The following is a 27,979-nucleotide window of genomic DNA, read 5'->3' as shown; positions in this document are numbered from 1 at the left end:
TGCCCATTTAGCAGAGGTCCTATTCCTCCCTGGGCCTTCCTTTTACTCCCTATATATCTAAAAAACAATTTCTTATTGTCTTTTACTTGGGTTGCCATCCTCAGCTCCATGGTAGCTTTGGCCTGTCTAACTGCCTCCCTATAAGCACAAGCAGAATAAAGTATGTCTCCCTCTGAATAAAGTAGCTCTCATGGGTCAACTGCCGAAGCTGACTTTGATCATAAACTGTTTCCTCCTTCCACCCCAACCACAGATTTCAGCAATCCCCAGTTACTAAAGACCCAGTGTGCATGGGAGCGTGCTGAGGATTCACACTCAAATGCACTCTACTGATGAGCATCTTGCTACAATAAGAGGCAACAGGCTCAGAAGACATTGCACTATGGGACACTGCCTAGCGTTGAGATAGCATAGCTGTAGCACGGGGCGGGCAATTATTTTGGCTGGAGGGCCACTTAACGAGTTTTGGTGAGCTGTTGAGGACCGCAATGGTAGCCCCGCCCTTTAACAGGTGCCCTGCCCCATGGTCACCAACTTGGGACTGGACGTCCCGCCTCTAACCCCTAGAAAGGCAGTCCAGCTGGGGGGCAGCAGGGTACACCATGGCTGGATGCTGCCTGGGCCAGGCGGGACCCAGGGACCTGCCACAGACCGGACAAAGCCCCTCCATGGCCGGATGTGGCCCGCAGGCCATCATTAGCCCGCCCCTGCTGTAGCAGCAGTTAATGCAAAAACTCAGTCCATCCTGTTTAGCTCAACTGATTATAGGATTAAAAGACCAGCTTCCCTAGCAAGGCTCCCAAGTCTCTTTATCACCAGATTTATATCTGAAATTAGCAGGGGTGGAATGGTAAAATGTACAAGGGATTAGCAGATTTTCAGCAGATTTTGAAGATCTGATCGGGGATTTTGTCCTAGATCTTGAAATAGACTGGAAGCAAATCAGAGGTGCTTTCTCTGGCAGATGTGTCTGACCGTGTGTTGTGTTTCTGCTTCCAGGCTGGGATGGACAACCACATTTTGGGCAGAGTGAAGGGTGAAAGCTGATAAAGGACCATAAAGGAAGGACTGGAAATCAGTTTTACAAGTGTATTCTGTTATAGCAGCCATTTGGACAGCCTTGTGTGCGAGAGTAAAACTCACCAGTGACAAATATGCTTAAAGTCCGGGAGGAAAGCCAGAGGCAAAAAATAACCAAAACATGTCTATGATAGATTTGCAACAACAAATAATTTGATGACAAAGATTGGGAAGATGACAACAGAGAGTAATGCTGTCCTGCAAACCTTAGGGTCAAGCCTGACATAGGCCTACGGAAAATCTTGGAGGAAAGACGGTAGGAAATTTCACTTTTCTCTGAACTGTGTCCGCCTTGACAACTGTGTTAGAAACTGTCATTAGCTCAGTCACTGCTGTGAAACCCATGCTAGCGTGGGGATTACTAGAGGAGAGCAACCAGATGCTAGGGAAAGGAGTAGGGTTAGAAAGCCACTTACCCGGGGGCCTCTCTTGCCAGGTGGTCCTGGTAAACCTGATAGACCAGGAGGACCCTGTTAAAAGAGATAAATATTATTCAGTCACACAATAAGCTGGTTTTCATAATAGTAGTTTTAAAAGACCCAGGAGATAACCACTGAAGCAGGCATGGAGAGAAGGACTGATTATAACCATGACCCCAGAGTCTCTGTTCAGCTTATGCTATTGCCATAAAAGAATAAAAAAACCCACGCGACATTCAAAGAACTACCTATTTCCAAAGACCAGAGACAGTGTTCACATTGTGCTGTTATGGACTGCAGCTCTCTTACTGCAGTTGTGTTTCGCTTCTGCTGTGTCCTGGATTTTGTGCTGTAAAGTAACAGAGGTAATGCAACTAAACCTCAGCACGAGAGTTTCCTGCTATAATACAGCAGAACTAATGAACTATTGTTTTGGTGAAGCAGGCACATTGTATGTTGTATTATATACCAGCTGAGGAAATGCAGTCATCTTGGTACGCTAGATTCCTAAATGAACTGTGAGATATCCATACCTCAGCATTGCACTTCCCTAGATTCTGCATTATAAAACAGAGGTAATAAATTTGGTGTCAATGCTGGAAATTCTTGCATACAATGCGGTCGTACAATAGAAGTAAACTGAGTCAAGTCATGGTGGCGGGGGGTCTTGGATGCTGGGTGACAACGCAGTAAAGATATAGGTTCCTTGCTGTGTCTGATCGGTAACAGTTTAGGGGAAAATGGTTAATCAATGAGGTTTCAGATGCTGGAGTCAAGCTGTCAGACCCTCAAAATGTATTCTCATGGACTAGAGAATCGACATTTCCAGAAAGCTGCTGCAACTCCTAATCATTCTTGCAACTCTGCTTACAGAACTGACATTAATAACTGTTAGCTACGGTGTCTCCCTGAGGATCTATATACAAGTAGCCTGGTATGAACAATGGGTTTTCATTTATTTCAGGAGAGAGAGGAGATGCAGAGCAGAAGGCTAAAGAATGCTTGGAACCCGGCCCAAACTTCCCAACTGAGCTGGAGTCCAAGGCGCTTCAGCCTGAAGTCAGACTCGGAGGGGGATAGCGATCAGATCGGTTACATAGCAGGTGCAAGGTTGTACCTCGCTGCTCCAGCCCTGCTCCCTGCATTCCTCGCTTCCTCAGCAATTCTTCCGCAGACTCACGTATGCTCTGTCCCTACAAGCTAAGCACATTGCAAGGCTGACTTTGCCTCTTTTTGCAAGGTTTCCAGACGAAGCTCAGACAACGCTCAGACTCTGTGGGGTACTGCTGTGCCAGCGGAAGCATTATAAGGTCCAGATCCCTAGCAACAGATCTCAACACTGCAACCTGATGTGCAAAGTTTCGAATGAACATGAGCCTCGGAGTCCCTATTCAAACTCCACGTTGGACTAAAGTGTCAAATGAGTCCTAATGAAAAATGTCTCTCCTCAGAGAAAACTGTAATGGATAAAGGCTGTTTTCAGATTACCAATCCTCAGGTTTAGCTCAGAAGTGAGATGGATCCAGCTTGAAGCTTGATACCATTGGAAAAAGTTTGAAGTCCAACCCCCGCCCCCCCCCAAACAAAAAAAACCCTGTAGGCACTGTAATCCCCCTTATCTTGCCAGTCTTTCCATGCTACTAATTTGAGCTAGCTCCAAATACATCATCAGCATTTCTCCTTCTGCTGTACATCTGCCTCAGCTGGATTTGGACAGTAGTGAAGACGTTGCCTGTTCCAAAAGCATAACATCCTACAGTTTAGTAAGGTCCTATTGTTTAGTATGGCTAATTTTACACAGTGCCTCCCGGAACCATTTTTAGGGCCATCCAACATCTTGACAGATGAAAGGCGATGCAACAAAGTCAATCAATCAGCGATGCTTGGCAGTGGTGTGGGAGAAGAGCCCAATGCATGAGCAGCAAGTCTTCGCACACCTCCCACAGTGGCTACAGATCCACTCATCAGATGGAGGTTGAAGCATGCTCTGCTTCCTGGCTTGCCTGTGGGCCTCAGCCTGGACTCTGATGGCTCTCCCTGGTGACTGTACCAGCCTTGACCCAGCTTCTCCAGACTGAGCAAATATGGGCAGGGCTCTCCCAGTTGTCAGTGGAAATGCTGAATTTCTTGAGACCTTGTCACTGTATTAAAGCTTTGGCCTTCCTCTGCACCATGCGTGGTTCTTGAGTTGGCCATAGAGCACAGCTGTTGGCAGACGACCTTGAGGCACGCGCTCCACATGTCCCAGCCAGCAAAGTCTGCGAGCGTCCAGCAGAGTCTGCATGGACTATAGGCCACTCCTCCTAAGGATCTCATTCTTGGTGATCCCAGACCAATCTAAGGTGTAGATTAAGCAAGCATTGCTTCCTATTCCCCTGTTCTGACCAATTCCTTAGTCTGAGCTACTGGATGACTATCTGACACTTCTGAGAGTTACTTATCGCCAGCTAACATAATATGTCCAGTTCTTACATAAACATTTGGATGCAACAAACCCTCATGTTAACAATAGAAACATCATTTTAATGTGCCATTGTGCTAGCTCAGGGCTCTATGGATAATATGCATATGCACAAATAGAGATAATTGCAGTGTTTTTTAACCTACCATATAATTGTACTCTAAACCCCCAACTTTGGTTAATAAAAGCTTATAGCTGGGAAGACAGCTATCAAAACACAGATCAAATGCATCTGACAACTATGCTTTGCTTCCATCCAGCTCAGGATACTGACCTCAGAGTATCATGTTGACAGTGTAAATCAGTATTCATTTCAGTTCATTTTAGCAGCAAGGTCTTAGTCATTATTGCTCAACATAACTGTAGCAAAGAATGGGGAGAAGTGTAAGCAGAGATTGTCAGATGGGATACCGAGGAATTCTACCCCTCTTCCCCCTCATTAAAAGTCATCTCTATGTCTTCCAGAAAAAGAAGGCACCTTTCTCCAAGTATTATCATTGCTCCAAATACAAAATCCAAAGCCATGTTCCCAAACCGTCTTTGGTGCCCAAAGCCCTGGATGTCCCCTTCCCCACTGCCAAAGACTCCTAAACCTCCCCTCTAATAATTGCTACAATCCTGCTAGCATTTTTCAAAATAAAATGCTCCAAATTTGGGGGATAGTTTAGAGTAAATTCAGTTTAAGCATACGAATAATCAGATGCCGTTCTGACTGCGCTGTACAACAGTGCGGGGAAGGGGGAAGTGTGGCATTGGTGGACTGGGACCCTGGCAGCAGGAGCACGAGTTCTGCATAATTCAGGAGTTTCTGATGCATAATTTAGGTATGATGTTGTACATGAACACAAGGCCTTGCATTTATTGTTCCTTCCGCCACCTGAAGATGTACATCCTTTCTTTCTACTGACTCTTTTGCTTTCTTTCTGGATAAGTACAGACAGTCAACAAGGCCAAGGCTGAATTGATTCAATCTTCACAGGTTAGCCTAAGCTTCATAGAAGCAAGTGAACAGACATTCACTTTTGATTCCTGAAATGCAGCCACTTGCCTGCAGTGGGTCAAGCAAGAAGCCAGGAGGCGCTAGAGCACGGCTCCCTGCCAGCCTGCAACACAGCTTGGGGCAAGCCTAGCCTGCCCAACCTGTGAAGTGGGGTTTGTAGGGGAGGTGCAAAGCATCCTGGGATGCTAGGGGACTGAGTTAACTTGAATCTAGAGGGGATCTGGGACAGAAGTTCAATAAACCGATTTAACCTACATCAGTTAAGTCTGATCCCATCCAGGTTTATTGGTTTCAGCCACTTTGAAAGTGGTTTATGTACACTGACCTTCTGTTGTGTTACAGATTTGAACCAGTTTCTGATCACTTATACCGGTTTATGTGTAATTTCTGTCCCTAGCCCCAACGTTATACCAGTATCTGTTTCTATGAAAGCCTGAAATAAGCAGCCGTGATGTGAATGATCTGACAAGGGAGAACTGGGAGAAAGCTGCCCTTGACTACGGAGCTGGGAGGCCAGTGTACAAGCTAGGCACTGTCTAAGAAAGAGCCACATCTAAATGCCCCATTCCCGGGTCCTGCAGGGCTTGAAAGTTGCAGAATATCACTGACTACCGTCAGCATGTAACCTTGCCTTGTCGCAGTAGCTTAACAACAATGCCAGCCCTCCTGCAGCCATAATTCTGGGGTTTCTTACAGTTGCACAATCATTCCCAAGCAGGGAGGCAGGGTAGGGTTAGGTTGTGGCTGGAGTCTCTACAATAGTGTTGATGCCACCTGCAAGACAGGTCTCTCTTAACTGCTACAAGAGGTTTCAAGAGGCAGGAGGTTTCCTCTCCTTTCAGTCCATTATACCGAGATAGCACTGCTCTCCTTCTCCCCCCAGCACTGTCAGCACTGGGGGATCTGGGAAGCTGACAGCGTGTCTTAGCGAACAAGCATTCCTAGCGCTTTTGATTCCTGGGCCTGTGGCTTTTTGCCTGATCCTCCTGTGAACTGATAGTGGAGAATTCAAACCCCTAGCATCACCCAAAATAAAAGGAGAGATCAAGGAGAAATGTAGAAGAAGCCGACTTTCTCTCTTTTCATGCCAGGCAGCAGAGCTGCTTAACTAGCCTACACAGTTTTGAAAACCATCTAAGTGGAGCCTCGTGAATGTTTAACTCTTCTTGCAGTTTCCCATGACAGCATTAACAATACGGACTGCTTCCACCCAGTGATTATGATTTCGTCTCAGCTGACTTTTGGAAATGTTCTGGAGCAAAAGGGACTTTTTTTCCCTATTTTCCTGGATTTCAACAGCAAAGGGAATTTATCTGGGTTCTCTGAAGACACATACACACTGGACAGAAACTTCACCATTTCCTCCCATTACATTTATTAGCCTGCTTATCCATCTGCCTCTTCCATCCCCGTACCCTCTTCACTCTGCCAGCCTTGCCTGCAGCAATATCAGTGTAAGCCAGGATCCCTTTAGATTTCACAATATAGGCAAGGTGCAACCTGTCCTGGAATGGGAAACCTTAAGAAAACCCAAACTAATGGCTAAAGGAATTCATGCCTATGATTCAGGTGATGACTCCCTTCCATCTGAATCACTAACTAATTGATTTTATAGCACGGTGCTAATGAATTGCACTGCTGCAGTTGGCACTCATTGGGCGAGATATGAACACGAGTGGCCCTTTATGGTCATCCACCTGCCGCAGAACGAAGGGCGCTAGATGAAATCCTACCACCAGGAGCTGTAATCCCACCCCTGCCAGAACATCCCCTGCACTTGCAACTGCAAAAAGTATTCTTCACATCCTCTCCCAGGCTGCTGTACAAGTGTTCCTAGGGCACGGCAGTCTACCCCAGAAGTGGCTGCATTTCACTGGTGGGCAAAGTGGTCACAGTGCTACAGAGACTAATGGGGAATACAGAAAACTAACATATTGCACTGCTACCTTTCTTTTCCTCTCAGATACGCAACAGAAACCACCTCACAAATAAGTCCAAAATACATGTTAGAAAAATGTTTCCCCTACATTATGTTTGCATTTCATTTGGAGGCATCTTTCAAACACACTGCTGCTCTGAATTACAGAGGTGCTGTTATTAATTAAACAAGTAGCCACATCACTGGAGAGCACCATGTAAAAGTAGTTCAATGGTGAAGCGGATAGCTGAAGGGGCAGTACTGGAATTAATAATCTACCGTAAAGAGAGGATGAAAGCAGAGGGAAACAATTTGTGTTCTTTGTTGGCTGACAAAGAAAGAGAGAGAGACAAAGAAAGAAAGAGGCACTTTCAGCATCTAGAGGAATAATATCCCCTGTAAGGCACTTTTCAGGTAGGGTTAAAAGAAACAGAGATTTTTCAAACTAACTTGAACCACTACATAAAAAAATATGTCTGGAGGTTTGAAAATGTTTAGTTAATGTCTCCTCCCAACCAGCCATTTTTCTTTTAAATTCAGGCACCTCCATGTTTCAGCCAGGGTAAGAACAAACTGCCCCTAAATTCACATGGAAAACTGTTCTTGCAATGTATCTCTATACTGGACACATATATTTGGTCTGGCTGAGTGTACAGCACCTAGCACACTGAGGTCCTGCTCCATAATCCCAGCGAGACCTTTCAGGATGGAGCTTCTCTGTGAGACTTCAATTTGGCTGGCCCAGGCAGCTGGGAGTAACGTTATCACACTTGCGTTTTGCCGGTCCGTGCTCCACGGAAGGAGGACTGGCAGCGTGTGAATGAACTTCTGTCCATCCTGACCATTACGCCCCCTCATTCTACTCTCTCTATAGATACTCTATATCGGGCCCCTTCCAGCAGCTGTCTCTTGGCTGTGCTTTTAACCTGTTGATACCAATTTCATCTTACGCAAACGAAGCCCTTTCATGCTTAAATCACATGCCTAAAACAACAATCTCCTTTGGATACATTTTACTTGGTCCCAATAGCTAGCTGTACAATCTGATTTGTGAATGAAAACCTGTGAAGAGTGACTCGGCGCTCATTTGCAACGTTTTCTGAAAGAAGACATTTCAGAGTCACCAAAAATGCACGCCATCGGCCCCCAGGAGAGGCAGCGGTATACAACTGGAGTACGTACTGGGCTTCAAGTGTTTGGGCTTTGCTCTTCTGTCTGGCAAGAATCTCTTGTAACTCTGGACTTATTACATTAGGGAAAGGCCCCCTTATTCCTTACCATAGATTGTATATGCAAGTCCCATCAAGCAACCAGTGCATTATTAGCTGAGGAACTCAAACTGTTTATCCAGACCATACCCTCTCCAACGGGCTTGCAGGCCTGCTGTACTCTTAACAGACTGTTATTTTTCTTCTGCGGTTTTATATACAACCTGCAACCACAAACTGCGTTTTCCTCCATTTTTACAGAGTAAGCAAAGTCAGCCTTAGTCTCTGCATGGAAAATCTGTAGCTGGAAACTTGAGATGTGCTGGAGGAAGTGGCAATGATGATTCATAAGAAAGACGCTGAGTCAGTACCGAGTTACTGACTCAGCATGATGTTTGAGTGCCCTTTATGCTGTTTCTGCGATCCCCCAAAGATTTAGAAACAGAGATTCTGACAAGCCGCCGTTACTAATAAACCTCTGGCGATTTTTTTCTCAAGAGCACGTTACCCTTACTGCCCTAGCCAAATTGCACATAAGCAGCCTGTCAACTAGTATTCCTAAGGAAGTTATCCTGAAGTTTTAGTGGCATATGAGATGGCGTTTTCACTTCCTGCTGTATGGTAATGATGAGTTGCCATATAAAACAGCTGCCATATAAAATCCCAGAGGGGAATGTGTTTTATTGATTACTGAAGTGATTCTTTTAGGACACAATTTATGGCCTCAAATGCCTCTACACTAATGCTCATAGTATGGGAAACAAGCAGGAGGAACTTACCCTCCTGCTAGCTAACACAAGCCCGGACATAGTGGGGCTCACTGAAACGTGGTGGGACCCAACAAATTACTGGGGGGGTGAATATCGAGGTCTATAGGCTGTACAGGAGGGACAGGACAGGGAGGAAAGGCAGGGGTGTGGCGATCTACATCAAGGAGGAATACACATCCTCATCAGGTAGCATAGAGTCAGAGGAGAGGCACACGGAAGTGCTCCAGGTTAGGATACAAGGCAGTCGAGGGGAAAGAGACTTAACGGTGGGGGTCTGCTACAGACCTCCCAACCACGGGGAAGAGCTAGACCAGGAATTCTTCAGTCAGCTCACAGAGGCAGTTAAGTCAAGGGACATGGTCATCATGGGGGACCTGTACTATCTGGACTTGTGCTGGGAAGAGCAGTCAGTCAGGTCTGACCGCTCATGTAGGTTCCTAGCCCAAATGCAGGACCTCGGTCTAACCCAGGAGGTGCACAGCCCCACCAGGGGAGACGCCTTGTTGGACCTAGTGCTGGCCACGGGTGATGACTCGGTGAGGGGGCTGCAGGTGCTCGTCCACCTGGGCGACAGTGATCATCACCTGCTGGGATTCACCATCCAGCGCAGGGTGTCAAAGGCCTGCAGCAAGGCAGCAGCCCTGGACTTCAGGAGGGTGGACTTCAATGAGGTAAGGAGACTAGTCAGGGAGACACGGAGGTCCCGGAGGGGAGGGGATTTGGAGTCCAAGAAGAGTGGTCATTCCTGAAGGAGACGATCCTCCAAGCCCAAAGGGTGACAATCCCCATGCAGATCAAAGGGGGCAAGAGTGCTCAAAAGCCCCCATGGCTCACCAAAGGCATCCAGGAATGTCTCAAAACCAAAAAGGAGGCACACACCCAATGGAAGGGAGGGGCCATCACCAAGGAGGATTATACCTCCATTGCTCGAGATTGTAGGGGGCGGTCAGGAAGGCCAACGTGGAGATGGAACTGGGACTAGCGACCTGGATCAAAGATAACAAGAAGTCCTTTTTTAAATATATAAGGGGTAAAAAGAAGGTACCAAGTAATGAGGGGCCTCTGCAGGACATGCTTGGTAATCTGGTGGTAGCTGCAGACGACAAAGCTAATCTCTTTAACAGATTATTTGCTTCCATTTTTCTGAGCAGAGACAGGGACATCCCCCCCCACCGGGATCCTGGATGGACCCAGGGGAGGCGCAGCCAGGCCCAGGGTCAGTGAGGACCTAGTCAGGGAACTTCTGGAGGGACTGGACATGTTCAGATCAGCTGGTCCGGACGATCTCCACCCCCGAGTGCTGAGGGAATTAGCTGAGGTTGTTGCGGGACCCCTGGCACAGCTTTATGAGCACTTGGGGTGCTCTGGTGTGGTGCCAGAGGACTGGAAGAGGGCCAATGTGGTCCCCATTTGCAAAAAAGGGAGGAAAGAGGACCCAGGAAACCATAGGCCTGTTAGTCTTACCTCAGTCCTGGGGAAGCTCTTTAAGAAAATTATCCAGGAGCAAATCTGCGAGGGGTCAGCAGGGGAGATTATGCTTAGGGGCAACCAACATGGGTTTATTAGAGGCAGGTCGTGTCAGACCAACCTGGTGGCCTTCCACGACCAGGTCACAAAAGCCTTGGACGCAGGTGTTGTGGTGGACGTAGTCTTTCTGGACTTTCGGAAGGCCTTCGACACTGTCTCTCACCCCATCTTCATTAAAAATTAGGTGACTGTGGTGTCGATGCCTACACAGTCAGATGGGTCGCAAACTGGCTGGAGGGCCGCACCCAGAGAGTGGTGGTGGATGGTTCATTTTCGACCTGGAGGGATGTGGGCAGGGGGGTTCCCCAGGGCTTGGTCCTTGGGCCCGCACTGTTCAATGTCTTCATCAGCGACTTGTACAAGGGGGTGAAAAGCACCCTGTTCAAGTTCTCAGAAGACACTAAGATGTGGGGGGAAGTGGGCACACTGGAAGAGAGGGACAGGCTACAGCTAGATCTGGACAGGTTACAGGGGTAGGCAAATGAGAATAGGATGGGATTCAACACTGACAAGTGCAAGGTGCTGCACCTGGGGAGGAAGAACCAGCACCATACCTACAGGCTGGGGAACTGCAGAGGCAGAAAAGGATCTTGGAGTCATCACTGATGCCAAGATGAACATGGGCCGGCAGTGTGGGGACACGGTCAGGAAGACTAACTGCACCTTGTCATGCATCCACAGATGCATCTCGAGCAGGTCCAAGGAGGATCATGCGGCACTGGTCAGGCCACAGCTGGAGTACTGCATCCAGTTCTGGGCGCCGCACTGCAGGAGGGATGTGGACAACATGGAGAGGGTCCAGAGGAGGCCACTTGCATGATCGGGGGGCAGCAGGGCAGACCCTACGAGGACAGGTGACGGGACCCGAACCTGTTCAGCCTCCACAAGAGAAGGCCAAGAGGGGATCTGGTGGCCACCTATAAACTTGCCAAGGGGGACCAGCAGGCGATGGGAGAGTCCCTGTTCCCCCGAGCACTACCCGGAGTAACAAGGAATAACGGCCATACGTTGACTGAGAGTAGATTCAGGCCAGACATCAGGAGGCGCTACTTCCCTGTCTGGGCGGCTAGGAGCTGGAACCAACTTCCAAGGGAAGTGGTGCTTGCCCCTAGCCTTGGGGTCTTCAAAAGGAGGCTAGACAATCACCTAGCCAGGGTCATTTGACCCCAGCACTCTTTCCTGCCCATGGCAGGGGGTCGGACTAGATGATCTGCTTAGGTCCCTTCCAACCCTACCAATTATGAAACTATAATTTGTACACATCATCTAAGTTTGTATAGCCTGGGAAGCAATGGAAAAGAGAAGCCCTCTGTGAGTCTAAGATTATATCGATATGTTTTATGCTGTATGTACGGTCAAAATACCATTGAGGGCTTGATGCAAAGACTATAGGGTCTGAAGTCCCACTGCCTTCCTTCCACCCACGTAATAAGCATGCATTCCTGGAGGCACTATATGTAAAATGTCAACAAATCCAAATTAAACAGCTTTCTCTTGCCTAGCTGAAACTGTCACCCCAGGGATGGCATCCACAACTGCCTTCCCCAGCTGGCACCCTCCGGCGGCTGTACGTGGTACGGTGAGGTGTGACAAACCTTTCCCAGTCTGTGCTCCGGTTCGGACTCCTGTCCTCCAGTGGAGCGCTTGCTGTTTGTCTCCTCTCAAGGGAGCAACATGTCTGGCAAGTTGGAAAGCCATTTCCCCATCCAAAGTCCCCCTGGGTTTCAAGCACCTTCACGCTAATAACTTATCATTAATGCCCCTTGGCATTAATTACTCCCTCACTGGAGGTAGTAGGTAAACCCCGGCTGGCTTCTCTGCCCCCAGACCTTCCCTTCCTCCTCCCCTCGTCCCAGCCCTGGGACCCCAAATGAAACAGGTGGCACTAGCTCCTCCGAGCAGCAGCACAACTGAGCATGGGGAGAGGCGGGAATGGGGTGCCTAGGGCAGGACCCCAGGGCACAGGCTTTGCGAGAGCACAAAAACAGCTGGCCGCGCCGCCTCCAGCGGTGGTACGGCAGTCAGCACCCCCATGTGCCAGAGCTGCCCGGGGCACAGAGCTACCCTGCTACACCTCTGTCTCCTGGTTCCTCGTGGCTTCCTACCTCGCCTTCTGGGGAGGCCAGTTTTCCCCACGTGTGTCCTGCAATCCTCTGTTCCAGCTACTTGGGCAGCTCCTCCAAAGCTAAAAGGAGGCTCCTCTCAGCTCTCTGTGCCCCACCTCGCTGACCCACGGCCTTCTCGCTTGCTCCGGGTTTGCAGAGCCAGGAATCAGCCCCACCAGAGGCAGCAGTTAAACTCCTTGGGCTAGCACGGGATATACGTTTGGTGACAGGAAACAGCAGTGAATTGAGACAGGTCACAACGGCTCTGTGCTCATGCACAGGTACAGTTAGACATCTTCCCTTGGCAGCTATAAACCTGTGAGCACCAGGCCATTATCGGTTCCTAAATCTTAAAGGAGGAGGTGGGAACTATCGGCCAGCTATAAGGGACCAAGAGTCTTGGCCTGGGTGCTCTTGTCAACAGTGCCCCCGTCTGCTGGACACCTCTCACATCTCAACCTGAACAGGACTTGACTGTCTGGGGGTGGGAAAGGTGCAGGCAACATTTTTGGCAGGCATGCCAGAAATTGGCTGCACCCCCCCCAAAGTGGAACAGTTTTCAGAGCACTTTCCTGTGGGTCACTGCCCTGCCCAGCAGGAAGGGAAACTTTCACCAAGTTTCAATGAAGAAACTTCGTACTGAGTAACACAATTCCACTAGTTCGCTGTTGCCTTCCTTCCACCCTAGTGTATGGCATTTTCTGGTTCTCGGCCCATATCCTGCTCAATCAAGGCGAGATTGACAGGAAGAGATACCAGATACCAGACCAGGAAGGAGTGTATTAGGAGTCTGACCTCATTAGAAATGCCTGCCCACTAGTATGGAAATGGTGCCAGATTACTTACTCAACCATAGAGCGTTTATCAGCTCTCGCTCTGAAGCACGCTTGTCCAGCTAAATAAATGCTAAATTAATTTCTCAACATGTCATCCTGATTAAGTTCTTTTCCCTCTTTCTCTCGTGTCGGAGACTTTCAACAAAGCATCGTACAAAGATCCCCAAATGAGTCACGGGAGCCATCAAACCACACGCAGCAGCCAGCTCCGATGAAGCTATAACCTTTCCCTCTCAATGTGCTGACTTTATTCCAGAAGTCAAAGAGCGTTAAGCTAGGCAGGGGCTCAGTTGTTCTCCTCTCCCCAGATTTAGGACCCTGGTTGTTCTCAGAACAGATGGAAAAATTCTGCCCATCTATTTTGCCCCGCTCTGTAGCCTGAATCAGTATGTTTGCTATGGGTCACAGGCTGAGTGGTATTTTCCGCTCCACTTTAATAACAAGTTCTTTAAGCTGTCAGGGCAAAGTGAAGTGGGGAGGGTGGGGGCAACACAATAAAACTAGCATGTTCAAACTCAATACATTTTTTGAGCCAGAAAATGGAGAAGAGAGGCTAAAAGTTCACTGGAGCCCAGAGCAACCAGATGCACACAGATCCATTGGTTACAGGTAATTTGTATTTTTGGAGATAGGACACATAGTATAAACTCTGAAATAAAACTGGTAAGTTCGTGGGGAACTACCACCGGCACATGCTTTCCAGTTGTGGGGAAACTAAACTAAAATTGTTGGGGGAATGTTTGCATACCCAGGGAAGCAGTACAGACTTTCTGTATCCACATCAACAAGTGGGACATGCATATGTATAGGTATAAAATTAATATCCACGGCCACTTGATGCTGCAGCACCACAGTGACAACGTAGTGACCCTGAGATCTCATAAGAAGGAACACTAAAAGAAAGTGAGATCAGTTGGTGGTGCCCTCCCCTCCCCTAGCAGAATACCAGGTGGTAAAGCACACCCTGGTTTGAAGCTTGACATAAATGGGTCCCAAATCATAAAGCTAAAGTATGCTGTGTACGTGCCTGCAGGGCCGGGGCTATCTTATTTCAGATGTTACTTGTTACAGTGGGCAGTCCATTTGTTGATAGGATCTCTTAAGTTCCTCTCCGTTTTTCCATTGTAAACACTTCCGTCACTATTTTAAGAAATCAGTTGTAAAAACTTGCTCTCGGCTGGAACTTGTAAATCCAGGAATCTGTTTTGGAGCAACTTATTTTACATGAGCAACCCCTTGCCCAAATTTGCAGCACAGCAAAACGCAGCTGGGAAGTAAAAAGACCCCAGAAGTTAGCCAGTTTTAAGATCCTGTTTGCATTTTTGTGGTTTGCCTTAACTGTAAACAGTTAATTAGTCCTTAAGCGGGATGTAACTGCTTTTTTCACTTGCACATTCATTTAACATTTTATATAAATGTGCAACATAGGAAAATGTAAATTATGACATGAATACACAGATATTTCCCAGAATTAGTTGTTGCCCTATCCATGCGTTTGTTTGAAAACATAACTTGTATATACTAGACAAATTATATGCAGTGAATGTAGTGAATGCAGGGTGAGTGATTTTGCGTGGCTGCCCTCCAATTACTTTTTCAGCAAGCGCCCAATGGACCTGTTTCCTGGGGATTACAAAATCAAGCACCTTTAAAGGAGCCTCAAGGTTGCGCACTCAATAAAGTCACCAACCATTTTTTAAATTAAAAAAATTGATCAGTGGTTTCATTTTTTTATCACAAGCTTTCCTAAAGTATCCATCACTGTGGTATCTGAGTGCCTCTACAAGGCTGAAGTTGCAAAATAGGGGACTAAAATCACATGGGCATACATCACTCCAACACAACCATGTGCACTATGGGGGTTAAATTCCCCAGGATGGCGGAGAGGGCTTCAATTCACGGGTTGCATCATGTATTTGCAGAACCTTCCTCCCCTCAGGGCAGCAGGAATTTCCTGGTTTAATGTGTTCCTGTATCCATGGTTTTAGGCTTCAATTTTCAAAGAAGTGAAGGCATCCAGACTCCCACTGCTAGATACACATCTCCTGTAAGTGCTTTTAAAAATCCCAACCTACAGAGTTTTCCAATCAATCAGCTAAGAGATGAGGGCTTGATTTCACTGGGAGCTCAGCACCTCAAAGGATTATGTATTTAACCAGTCAGGAATACTGCAATATTGTGGGGGGGAGGGGGGGGAATTAACATTTTACTACTTATTTAATCAGTTTCTAACACAAAGGATCACTCATTCTGAAAAAGAGGCACTAGGTAATACTCTAATGCAAAATAAGCCTGCAAAGACAAAAATCATCTTCCAGCTTGTTGTAGAACTTCCAGGTTCCTACTTCAGCAGCATTTTTAATACATTTTACATACGAAAATATCAAAGACGGACCATTTTTGTGATATGCAAAACACACAGCATTTCTATAATACATTTTTCATATATGGCACCCCATGCTCACTAGCTGGTTTTGTAATATCTTCACTAGCTTTACTAAGCTGTCATGCACTGAAAGGGATGTGCACTGTGTTGTATTGGCTGAACCTGGCACAGAGTGTCTGGAAAATGCACTTTTGCAGAGTGGCATAACTGAAACACAGTGGAGATTCAAGTGAAAGTAGTCACCCTTGATGCCTTTCTGAGCCTCTCCGCAGCCCTGAGGGGGTGTGAAGGAGACAAATGCAATTTCATGGGGGTTCCCCATTGGTTTGTGTCCCAGGCCTTGTCTATACTTACCTACCTTTAGCAAGCAAAAGTGGCACATAGTATAGTTACTGCTGCCCAGGAGCCAAACTGCATGACTGTACTTCAACCCCTGTGCTGCCACAGTGGGAAGCGTACCCTGGAGTGCACCGGTGGCTGATGGACAAGGGCAGCCCCCAGAAGTTGTTGGAGTGCCTTCTGCCAGCTGCCAGAAGTGTAACCCCATTTGGCAGATGAGGTGTAACACCGGGGGCCCAGAGGAGGCTGCAGTGTAGATGCACATTCAGTTCTGCCAGCACAACTCTGTAATGGAGGTTAGGCCTCAGCCTGAATGCACTTACACTTGCTCGCATCACATCCACTTCGCTTGGAGCAGGGATGGGCCCAAACCCTCGGTACCACCTTGTAGAAATTCAGTTATGAACTTTATAGCTCAGGCACTTCTTTAGCAGACAAAAATATTTTGCTCTGATGTAGCAGTTTTCATGCAGAGACCTCAAAGCACTTAAAAGAGCAAGGCAAGCATTACCTCTATTCCATAAAAGGGACAGTGGAAATGCAGAGGCAAAGGGACTTGCCTAAGGCAGGTCCATCAAGTCCTTGCTCAAGAGTGAACAGCAGACCCTGGTCAAGAATTCAGATCTGACTGACCACTGACTATTCATGGGGCTGTGCCAGGAAGAAATACATTATTAAAAACTTGGACTTACCGGGAGGCCTCTGTCTCCTTTAAGTCCTGGAAGTCCGAGTAAAAATGGAAACAGGGTAGGTCCAAAGGGGTCAAAGATCTGATACCCGTCAGTGGCAGCAGGTGTTGTGACATTGAAGACTTGCACACTGGTCCTGGAATTAGGATGAAGAGATCCAAGTGTTGGTCTGGTGTGCAAGAAAGGAACAGTAGTAGGATCTGCTTTCCTGGTTGGCAATGGCAAAAGCTTCTTTGGAATGGGTCCACTGGTGACGTGCTCTGGGGTTTGCTTTAGGGTAATGAAATGGATGCTGCCAGTTGTGTTCTCCATGTTATTTCTCATTGGCTTTACAGTGCTGGGCATCTCAGAGAGTTTAGGGGTTGTTTTTTGGTGGATCTTCTTTTTGGTTTCTGGCCCAGATTCTTTCCTGCTGCCAGCAGTGGCGTCTTGGCCAGTAGGCAGGACATGCCTGGCGGTGGGAAGGGAGGACTTTTCCAAGCTTGCACTGGGAGAGGGTCGAGATATCCTGAGGGCTCCTGTAGTAGTTTGAGGGAATGAACGGACTGATGGCCACACTTGAGCACCTGATGGAAGAGGAGAATGCGCCACTGTAACCTTGGTGGCTTTAGTTGTTAATCTTGGTGATGGCTGTTTAGATGGAAGCAGGGTGACCGACGCTGCAGCTGATTTCCGAGTCTTGAGGGGTGGGGTGACTTTGTCAAGCTCTGATGGTGGACTCACAGTGGTCAGGTTCTTCAACCCCTGTAGCGGGAACTCAACCTGCAGCGGGGCCCTTGGGGAGGCACTGGGATCCCTGGGTAAGAGTGGGATGAGTGGAGGCAGATTCGGCCGGTAGGTATCTGCTTGCCTGCATTGCTTTTTCAGGTATTTACAGTAATTATGAGCTGCCTTGGCGGAAGGATAAATATCAAACTGGCAAATGGCACCTTCAAACTGTACTGAGTTCTGGTTCATTTTTCCTAAGAGGAAAGATCCTTGTGGATCCAATGCCTCGTCTTTTTTAAAATGCAAATCTGCATGTATTCTTTGCTTCCCACAAGAAGTAAATAAAGTGACCGTCTGCCCCCGGATGTGAATAGCCATATTGTGCCACTGGCCATCATGAACATTGTAATCAAAATATACAGAACGCTTGTGGCCTATGTACACTATGATCTTCCCAGGGACAAACTGGACCCCCAGCTGCAGTTTTTTCTTTTTGCTCTTAACAGCGAATAGAAAAGCATTGTTGATGCGGTGGGAGCACAGGCTCAGCACTAATGCCAAGTCAGTGCCAAAGGCAGCAGGAATGATGGAGCTGACGGGAGCTTCAATGCGCGCTCGCTGAGTGAAGATGACCCCCAATTTGAAAGGGATGACCCCCTGAGGAACTGAGTGCATTGAAGACCACCCGCTTGATGGCCTCTTCCCTGCCAGGCCCAGTCTTTGAAGAATGTCCACATCTGAAAGAAATAGAAAGGGAATGTGAGTACTTGAATTACAGCCTGGTCCAACACACCTTCAGGTCTTTTCATGGATGCCAGTGAATTGTTGATCACTCAGTCCCTAAATGCAGTGAAGTAACAGCAGCCCCTACACTCCCCCCAAGTCAGCTGGTTCAAACAATCAGACCATAGATGCAACTAGCTGTTTCTTCCTGATTTTCTATCTATGAGCAAGTGCGTTGTCACAATGTCTTGGAGGAGATGACAAAAGAGACCAGATGCAGAGTCCATCTAGCCCAGGGTTTTGCCTCCAACAGTGACCTGTGCCAGATGTGTCAAAAGGTGAATAGAGCATTATGCCCAGAATGAAAGTTTTTTCCCAAATCCCAGTCTTACACACAATATGATTAAATCTTTGGGATTAACACTGGTTATGTTATGGTCGTATGGGAAAAGTGGAATTATGATTCAATGTAGTCAGACATTTTTAATAATATGTTGATTTGAGGCAGGGAGGTTTATTTTCTGCAGAGGCTTCTGGAGTGAAGGCCCTTATCTTCATCTTTCCAGATTCACAAGCACCATCATTTGCAATGAACTCATGGCCCTTGGTGACACTGTAATGTTTCAGGAGAAAAAGAAATAGCTGGCGGCATGAGAAAGCTGCACTGAGACTTAATCGAACCACTGGAAGAATTTGCCCTGTGGCATTAGTTACAATGGATGATCTCAGAGGTTTACATTTCATGCAGAGCTTGAAGGAGCCATACATGTAAATGAAGTGTTTTAGAAATAAAGTGGGATGGGGCTTAATAATCTGAGGTCCACTAGTCAAGCAAAAGGCATGTAATGAGCAGGCTAAGGCATCGTTTCATAGTGCTTAGGGTCAGAAGGGACCTAAACAGATCATCAGGTCCGACTCCCTTCCCCAGGCAGGAATGGGTGCCACGGTCATATCACCCCAGCCAAACATCTGTCCAGCCTACTCTGGAAGACCCCCAAGGCAGGCAGTACCCCTTTGACTTCTGGCTCCACAGTAAAAACAGCCTTACAAGAGTACGGCAAATTAACAGGCAGCAAGCAGCAGAAACTCCTGGCTTCTGACTGGGCTGCAATGCTTAACTTGAGCAGATGCTCAAGGTTTTGGGAGGAAGAGGAAGAAAAGGGTCTGCGTGGAGGGAGAGAAGGAGCCTTGAAAGTGAATCCTGGGGTGGAAATAAGAGGGTTTTAGAACCTAGTTCTGTCCCCCCTCAGATCAATGGAATAGCTCCATTGACGTCAACCCCAATGGAAGGAAGGCCCCTAAAACGTAACACCTTTCTTCAGAAGGTTTAAACCAACCAGTAGAGATCTACAGAAGTGACTGGGTTCTTTAGTAAATACTGTTGGCCCTAATGGCTACAAAAACCTATTGGCTTCCTCCCTATTAAACACCATAGGTGCCATAAGGAGTTCAGGCTCTTATCTCGTTTCCACTCTTCATGTCAAGGGCTGTTACTCTACCTTTGTTCTGTTAGCTCAGCGGGGAAAGTACCTATTCAGAACTGGGCAGACAAGGGGTTTTATTTCCTTTACATTCACATAACTGACAAAGCACACTCCCTGTCTCCTGATTGCCAGCTAATCTTCCTTTTTAAGTTATCAGTGAATAATTTGCTCTGGTAGAGGGCGACTTGCCTGGATTGCTCCATCCAAATATCTGTATCCAAAGGCAAGCTTTTAAGAACGAGAACGGTAGTAACACCAGCCACGGACACGCATCAATTAACGTCACAGGACTTTCAGGGTTAAAAAAAAGAAATTAAAAGAAAATCCAAAGGTTGCTCAGGAAAGGACATGCCCTGAAACGGGCCTTGGGATGTGGGCTCCTTCACCCTTCGCTGCTACACATTCAGCGCAGTTCTTAGTATTTGTGGAACTGGCACAGAAAAAGTTCCTCGTTGTTGACTAGAAAAGTGGAAAACTCAAGCCAGTCCAGGCCTGTAATAGTCTCTGGCCAGGAAGGGAACAGAGTGGAGAGAGCTGCTCTGTTTCTCAACTCTGGCAAATCATAACCATTTTTGTATGCTAGAACAAGGAAATCAATACTTAGTTTGCTTGGTACCAGATTGATTCCACTCTCACCCCTTTATTTTTTTAAGGCATTAAGGCTCGCTTTACAGCAGAGATGTCTAGGGGTGACGTGGGAAAGAGGATGGGCATTTTCTTTCAGTTACCTCTACGCTGAGGAGCTAATTTATTGTATGAACATGTGTTATTTATTAATACTGATGTTTCTCCCTGAGTCAGCAAGTCCTTGGTTCCCAGACAGGCTCCTCTCCTATTACACAACAGGGATTTCTTCCACCACGGCAATGGTAGCATGCCGTCCATGTTTGCTGAATGAAGGGTGTACAGAGCTAGCCTAAAAGTCACTTCCGTCTTTTGGATCTTTTCCCAAGGTCTTTCAAATGCTTAGGGCCAAATCCTGACTCTAGTATAGTCAAGTGGGAGCCTTGCCATGGACTTCAAAGGGTCCTGGATTTGGCCCTAAAGAAATAAACTTCCTGCTTATATCTAGGAGCTAAATTCTGGCTTCCAATTGCTACATGTATTTTTAAGTTTTCTTCTAGAGATATACGGCAGCGACAAGGCAAAAATACTTTGTGCTCTTGGGAGTTATTCATTCGGTAGCTGTGCAAAGACATAACAAAGTTTCTCCTGCTCTGCTGGTGCTGCTGCTGTTTGAAATACAAATCCAATGGCCTTCTTAGCCTCCATACAAAACGGTGCTAAAAAAAATGTGGGCTATATCCTGAATGCCTGCCTGAAGTTCGGTTAAAATGGACCTTGTGGAGGGGATTGTGTGGATTTTCCTACCCTGTGTCCAGCCACACAGTCTGGAGCTCTTGCCTGCTGCTACATCCCATGCCGATTTTCATATACGGGGAGGCATGTCCCGGCTGTCATGAGCAGGGATCCAAGTTTTCCGTTTCCCACAGAAAAACAGAGAAAACCATGGATTTCCCATTTTTATCAGAGAAAACATGGATTTTCCCTTTTAGAAGAGAAACCCGCAGATTTCCCCCTTTTGCAAAGAGCTCTGCAGGCTGGCAAAGCTTCAGTCTACAAGAGCTGTTTGCAAAAGGGGCAGGAAAGCCCTAACTCTGCCCGGAGGGGAAGGGAGAGGGGGAAGCGCAGGGCCTGACACTCGCACTTACCAGAGGTTGGTTCAGGTTCACTCCTCTTACTGGAGGTAAGTGGGGCTTGGGGGTGCGGGGCAGGGCTGTCGGGGGGAAGCTGGCTGAGGGAGTGGGGAGATTTGCAGGGGGTTTACAGCCTGCCCACTCCCAGCCAGAGTGCTCAGCGGGCTGCAATGCCCCCCGCCCCCCCGCCAGCTCCCAGCCAGCTGCAAACCGAAGTGCCCGACTGGCTGCAAACCTCCCCGCTCCCTCAGCCTCCAGCCAGCTTGGGCACTCCCCAGCTGGGCACGCCGGCCGGGAGAGGGTTTGCAGCCTGCCTGTTCCCGGCTGGCGTGCCCGACCAGCTGCAAACGCCCCCTCCCAGCCGGAGCGCCCAAGCTGGCTGGGGACTAAGGGAGCGGGGAGGTTTGCAGCCGGCCGCGCGCTCCAGCCAGGAGGAGTGAGGGTGGGTTTGCAGCCCGCAGCCCCCAGCCAGATTGGGCACTCTCTGGCTGGGAGGGGGGTTTTGCAGCCAGCCAGGAACTCCGGCCAGGAGCGGGGAGACTGCAAACCCCCCCACCCTGACTGGAGTCCCCAGCCAGCTGCAAACCCTGCGACGCAAAGGCTGCCCTCGCCACCCTGCTGCCCTCTCCCAGGCCCTCTGGAGTGCGCCATGTGCAACCGGTGCAGCAGGGCACAGCGGGGCCATGCACAAAAGCTGCCTGCCGCTGCAAGCTCCGTGCTGCCCTGGCCACACTTCCTTTGTGTGCACAGGGGCAGCACACACCTGCCCTGCCCCCCTCCCATCTGGTGGCACAGGTCCTCCCTGCCCCCGGCAGTGCACGCTGTCACTGGGAGCCGGCCCTGCCTGCGCCTGCCGCGGCTGGGGAGCCGGCTCATGCTCCTGCTGTAGCAGCGCTGCCTTCTGCTAGGGGCAGGGGGCTGCGGACCTGTGGCCCTGGCCCATAGCCCTGGCAGCTGGGGGCCCCCTCCAGCAGAGCTGGGGGGCAGGGGCTGTGGGTGGGGGGCAAGGGGCACAAGCAGAGGTGGGGGGTTGTGGGGGGGAGTGAGGGACATCAGAAGTGCTATGGGGGGCATTTCATTTTAACCACGGATTTGGGGATTTTTATCAGAGAATTTGCAATTTTTTATCAGAGACTTTATGATTTTTTTTATCATGGAAAACCAGGACCCCTGGTCATGAGACATCATCAGCTAATGCAGAATGAAAGATGACCAAGTGACAACTTTGACTTCTTTAACTGGTTATATGTTTATCAAAGCCTTTTCCCTCTTAAGGTACTTCATCAAGACATACTGCTTTAAAATAAATTGCCTAAAGCTGTCCATTTCCAAGCCCTTTGAAACCAACTGTGTTTTCCACACAGTGTGTGATGGAGCTGAGGGAGAATTTTTATATAATGTATAAAGTGATAAGCAGAAGAGATTGCTGAATTATCACAACCCTGAAAGAAAGGATCGCTAACTGTTTAACTTGTTCCCCTCATGTCAACTTTATAACAAACCAAAACACAAAGCCAAAAAGCAGGAGAGAAATCAGTCTTAATTTACTGGATCCTACTGGCTGAGATCTAGTGCCTATATCCAATATTTAGTTGAATAAACTTCTAATTTCAAAAGCTTTTGCTAAGATCCTCAGCTGGATTTATACCTGTTCTTTACCTGGTCTATTGGCCTTTGAATCTGTAACCTCTATGTAGCACTTCATTGCTTTCCAATGTATGGGGTACCCCTCATCCCCCATTATCTATAATGATGGGATTTGCAAAAACACACAGCTTTGGCCTAAGTCTATTTCCCTTCAAATCAGCATTGAAATTTACATGAGTTTTGCAAATCCCACCATTATATTCTCGAGTAATAATATATCCTAAAATAACGATATTTGCTTGCAACATGAGCCTCCCCTAAAAGTTTAACGTGGGCATCCAAATGCCAGAAGCAGCTTTCCCTTTGGTTGTTAGGAAACAATCCTTCTCTTCTCTGCCAGCCGTGCTGGATGTTCTCGGGAGAGAAATGACACCACAGTGGCAGGATTTCCACTGCGTCATTGCACACAGTGGAAGACTTCTTCTGTGAGCAAAATGAAACAATTTATTTTATGTGAATGGCAGGAGCCAAAAACATTTCAACATCCCATAGTGATCCTGGGAGTTAAACGATCAATAAACACGACTCCAAAAACAGAGCGTTAAAAGCCTATTTGAAAAGAGCTAAAACACAGGATTTGTTCTTCTTTTACCATTGAACATAAAACGCAGTCCGAAAACTGCTTGACTAAGTGATTCAGCCAGATGTTCACCTCCTCTGCATAGAAGCAGAATTTGGAAAATATTACATTTTTTGAAATTGCTGATGGCAGGGGCAGGTCTTTTTTTTTTTGTTCTGCAAAAACTGCTCCATGGGCTGCTGTACAGCTGAGTTTGGACCAACTTTTTATTTTTCCTTCATGTTTTGAAGCCTAAGAGGCCTGGAGTCTGCTAGTTCACTTATTATTGCCTACTGATTGCAGAGGAAGTTATTCCATTCCAGCCTGCACTCCGACTAAATCATGTGGAGGAGGTGTTGCTATTTTTAAGATACAGGAGGTGGCTCCCTGACAAACAGATGTTGGAGAGGTGTTCAGTTTCTACCATCCAGCTGTGGACACAGAAATATTTTTATCAACATCAACCAGGGAAATTCCTAGCTTCCTGGCTGGGTTACTAGTTATTCTAAAGAATGATCAGCTAGGATAGAGAAATACAAAAGCAAACAAACCCATCTCTTGAAAACAAATGTGAAAATGTAGCATGTCCAATTTACAAGCCCCTCTCATGACAGTGAAGTCAAATAAAAGACCTGCATGGGCTTCAGTAGCAGCCCAAGCTGGTCATGAATCATTTGAATTTTTCTTCCCATCCCCAAATGAACCCTCTCTGTAGCAGAAACGGAGGAAGTCACTGAAACATAAAGGGGAAAATCAAAAGGAAATTGGGTTGCATGGAGGTGTAGGTGACGGTGACCAGATTCTCCAGCGATTCTGACCAGTGATCAATACGCACATTTTTATACTAAGTATTGCATCTGCTTCTAACACAACTCATACCCTGTACACAATAAAGTCACCAGGAATGACTGTAGTCCTGCACATGATCGCTGGGCAATTGCTTCCTCACGGGAAAGCATAGTTTAAACATCATCTTCTGCATCATTCTGTGTGTGCAATGGTACCTTAAAGGAAACTGCATGTTTTCCCAAGTGAAGGGCAAATGCAACTATGAAGGGTGAGGAATTAGATTAAACCAAAGAAGAAAAGGCATGACCCAGTGTGAACAAGGAGATGAAAACCAGATGTACCTACGTCCCTGCCAATGCCTGGCTATAAGTTGAATCATACCCTGGGATGCACTTTGGCAAGTGAGAGCCCGGGTTTGGATGCACTAGACTAGTACTCTTGGCCTCAACAATAAATCACCTGTCACAGCTTTGGAGAACATCAGGGTTACACTGCACCATCAGCATCATCTCATGCAAGTAACGTCGCTTGATGTACCTCAAGAAGCACAAAAGTGCAAGCTTTCACTTATCTGAACAGCAAGCAATTTCACGGTATGCTTCTCAAACCTGGACAAGTTTCTTGGACAAGTCCCTTCCTATTCTCTGACTCTGGTTCCTTGTCTGTACAACCAGGTTGGTCGTACTTACCATCCTCCAATGGATGCTTAATTTGTTTGTGACCAAAGCCATTAGATGAAAGGCTCAATGGGCCAATTTTTAAAGGCATTTCAATGCCAGTAGATGCAGGGAGATGTCTACTGGGATTGTCTAAGGAGTTTGGCACATGGGAGCTTTTCCTCAAATACCACTAGACACCAATCTATATCTTTAGGGAGTTTTAAATGCCTTTAAAAATCAGGCTCTGACTATCATGTATATTATCTGTATAGCTGACACAGGCCAATAATTAAATCCTCAGCAGCAAACTCATTAAGTTCTGCACACTGGGATCTTGATTAGAAGTTCCTTCGACTGAAACCAAATGCCTTAGTTATGGTTATAATTCCTTTACACCATTCCTTTTTAGGGAAGGGGGGATGAATGAATGAATAAATAAGTAAGTATAATTTACCTTCAGGACTTCCCTGTGTGACTCCCAGGAAACAGGTAAAATATAAAATGGTCCAGAGAAAGAGGGAGCCCCTAAAAATTGGAAAAGAAGAAAAAGGGTCAGTTCTTTTTTTTTTAACCATAGTTATAATTAAAATGCATTTTCTGCCTCTGACTGCTAAAGGCTTTGTGCTGCATAAGGAATCACTCAAAACCAAGTGGACGCAGGATTGGTGTTCCCACTGACTGCCAGGGGGCCTAGAGCAGGAACCTAACAGAAATGACTGCTTGCTTTTTACTGGAACATCACACTGGCACTTGACAGCCTGGTTGAAAGCCAGATGATTACAGCAGAAGGGTTTCCTTTGACTTTCATGATTGGGCAATGAATCAGGACCAGACCACTGCTCTGAGACACAGCAGTCACAGTCTCCACTCATCACTTCTCCACCAAAGCCTTTTGCTAGTTCCCGTGCTGTCCGGGATAAAACCCCAGAATTCAAGAGGCTGGAAAAATAATTTCAAGTGAGGAGAAAGGAGAGCCATGACAAGAATGTGCTTGTGGATGGAATAGGATGCTGTATCGCAAGCAACATGTAAGCTACCTTTTATATCTGGGCAAACAAAATGGGAAGCCTACTGCTCGCTCACTCATTTAGAACCTTTTTTTTTTTGACAAATCCTGTCTGAATTGATTTATTTTCTTGGAAAGAAGGGAAACAAGGAGAGGCAACAGCATGTTGACCCTCCGATACCCAGCCGAGTTGGAGCATTGCCACTAATGTGTTTCTCATTAGTTCGATGTGTAGGGAAATCCTCCTTACCAGTGGAAAACCAAAAACAAAAAGCCCCACACAGGATTTGAGGCGTTTCAAGCTACATGGAGGCAGCTCTCTGGAAGATTGTGTTTCACACCTGTGAGACTGCATTTGGCAAACCTTTCCATTAGGTAAACTTTAAGCTACTGGGTGCTAGTGCAAATGATAGCTAGAAGGAAAGACTATACCAGAAAATGTAGTTAAAACCACCCCTTGCCCCACAAATTCCTTGATCTGTATCAAAATAATGAAAAGCATAAGAAACTCCTTGGTTAAGTTCACTTAAAACTGTCAGAGGAAAGTTATGAGATTAGATTCTCTCAGCTTCTAAAGAGGAGATTTAATAGCCTGATTGAAGTAGCAAGGCCATTAGGCAGCTGGAGGAGCCCAGGCAAAAATGTAAACTAAACAAAATCCTCTACCAGAGGAAGAAAAACCATGGATCGTTCATCGGTTACGACTTCATTTCAGACAGACCAATATTGTAGTTAGGAGGAGCGGGGGTGGTGGGAGTGAGAGATGACTTACACCCTGTCCAGATCTGGCAAATTCAGCTAATTGTATAGCTCAGTATTTTAGTTTTCTCCTGCCTTTGAGTTTCAACTCTTGCACAAGAGATTGTACATAGTGATTTTTGTGTGTGTTGGGCCAACTCCTCACTGTGACTCCATTGGCTACAATGAAATGACAATGATTTACAGCAGCTGGAGAATCTGGCCTAATGGCAATAGTAGAGAAATCCATGCATGAATCCCATTACTTGCTATACTTCAAGACTGGAGGAATAATCCTATGTTGGCTGGGAAATGGAGTACATGGACTATAACCTTCTTTTGCAGTCCCTACCAGCCTGATTCTGAGTTGTGCCCTCCAAAAGCTTGTAGGCTTCTGTAACTTAGGTCCGAATGGGCCATCTGGTAGCCTGGACTAGCCAAAGCACAGTACACTGTAGCCACATCCTCTTGCTCCACCATGATGTTAGCAATATACTAGCCAGGGAGCTCTCCCTATGTCAAAGGAATTCCCAGTGGAGATATCTGACTGCTTTCTGGCTCCGCTATGCAATAGAAGTGATTTAAATCTCTGTGGCCATGTCTACACATATGCTTCACTGCAGAGCAGACTAATTAGCTGCAGAGTAAAACATCATCGTCTACACATGGTACGCTATTAGGCCGCAGTAAACTAATCGATGCTGCTGTAAGAAAGTACTGTCTGTGATAGTAATGGTGCAATGTGCAATTAAATGCACGTGTAGACTCTGACCATGGGCAGAAATTATGCCCGGTCGGTCCAGCCAGCAGGGGGCCAGACTCCTGCTTGCCGCCTAGCCACACGGCTCCGCGTTTGCAAGCACCCTTGCACCCCAGCCAGTCCCGACACCTCCCAACACTACCACTCAGAGTCTGGGGATACCCTGCCATGCTCCCAGCCCTGGCATAAACTGCTCCACCCTGGCTCAAATTGCTGCTGTTCTGGGAGCATGTGTAGATGCTGTGCCCAGGAGTACTTTACTCTGGCTCAAACTGCTCCTGAGCTTATTGCTTTGAATTAATTGCATGTGTAGATGTACCCTCTGGGTTTTAGCATAAGCAGCTGCATCTGGGAGACCTGTTACCCCTTCCAAGTTGTACTTAATTCTGCTTTAAAATGGGGTGGGGGTGGAGAAGAAAATACCATATTTTTCGGACCATAAGACGCACCTGACCATAAGACGCACCCAGT

General features: G+C 47.1%; 1 protein-coding gene across 1 annotated transcript in view; it reads right to left on the bottom strand.

Moving 5' to 3' along the window:
- COL27A1 (collagen type XXVII alpha 1 chain) overlaps positions 1 to 25,606 on the bottom strand; it is a 215,874-nt gene extending 190,268 nt beyond the window's left edge. Inside the window, exons 1-3 of the mRNA XM_019540657.1 lie at positions 25,459 to 25,606; positions 16,742 to 18,183; positions 1,497 to 1,550 (exon numbers count right to left, since the gene is read on the bottom strand). Coding sequence (XP_019396202.1) covers positions 1,497 to 1,550; positions 16,742 to 18,183; positions 25,459 to 25,579 — 1,617 coding nt within the window. The 5' untranslated portion in view covers positions 25,580 to 25,606. The remainder of the gene's footprint in view (positions 1 to 1,496; positions 1,551 to 16,741; positions 18,184 to 25,458) is intronic.
- Positions 25,607 to 27,979: the final 2,373 nt, after the last annotated feature.

This window comes from Crocodylus porosus, unplaced genomic scaffold (genome assembly GCF_001723895.1).
Source record: "Crocodylus porosus isolate Cpor-Errol unplaced genomic scaffold, CroPor_comp1, whole genome shotgun sequence".
NCBI lineage: Eukaryota > Metazoa > Chordata > Crocodylia > Crocodylidae > Crocodylus > Crocodylus porosus.
This window is presented reverse-complemented; position numbering and strand designations above follow the sequence as displayed.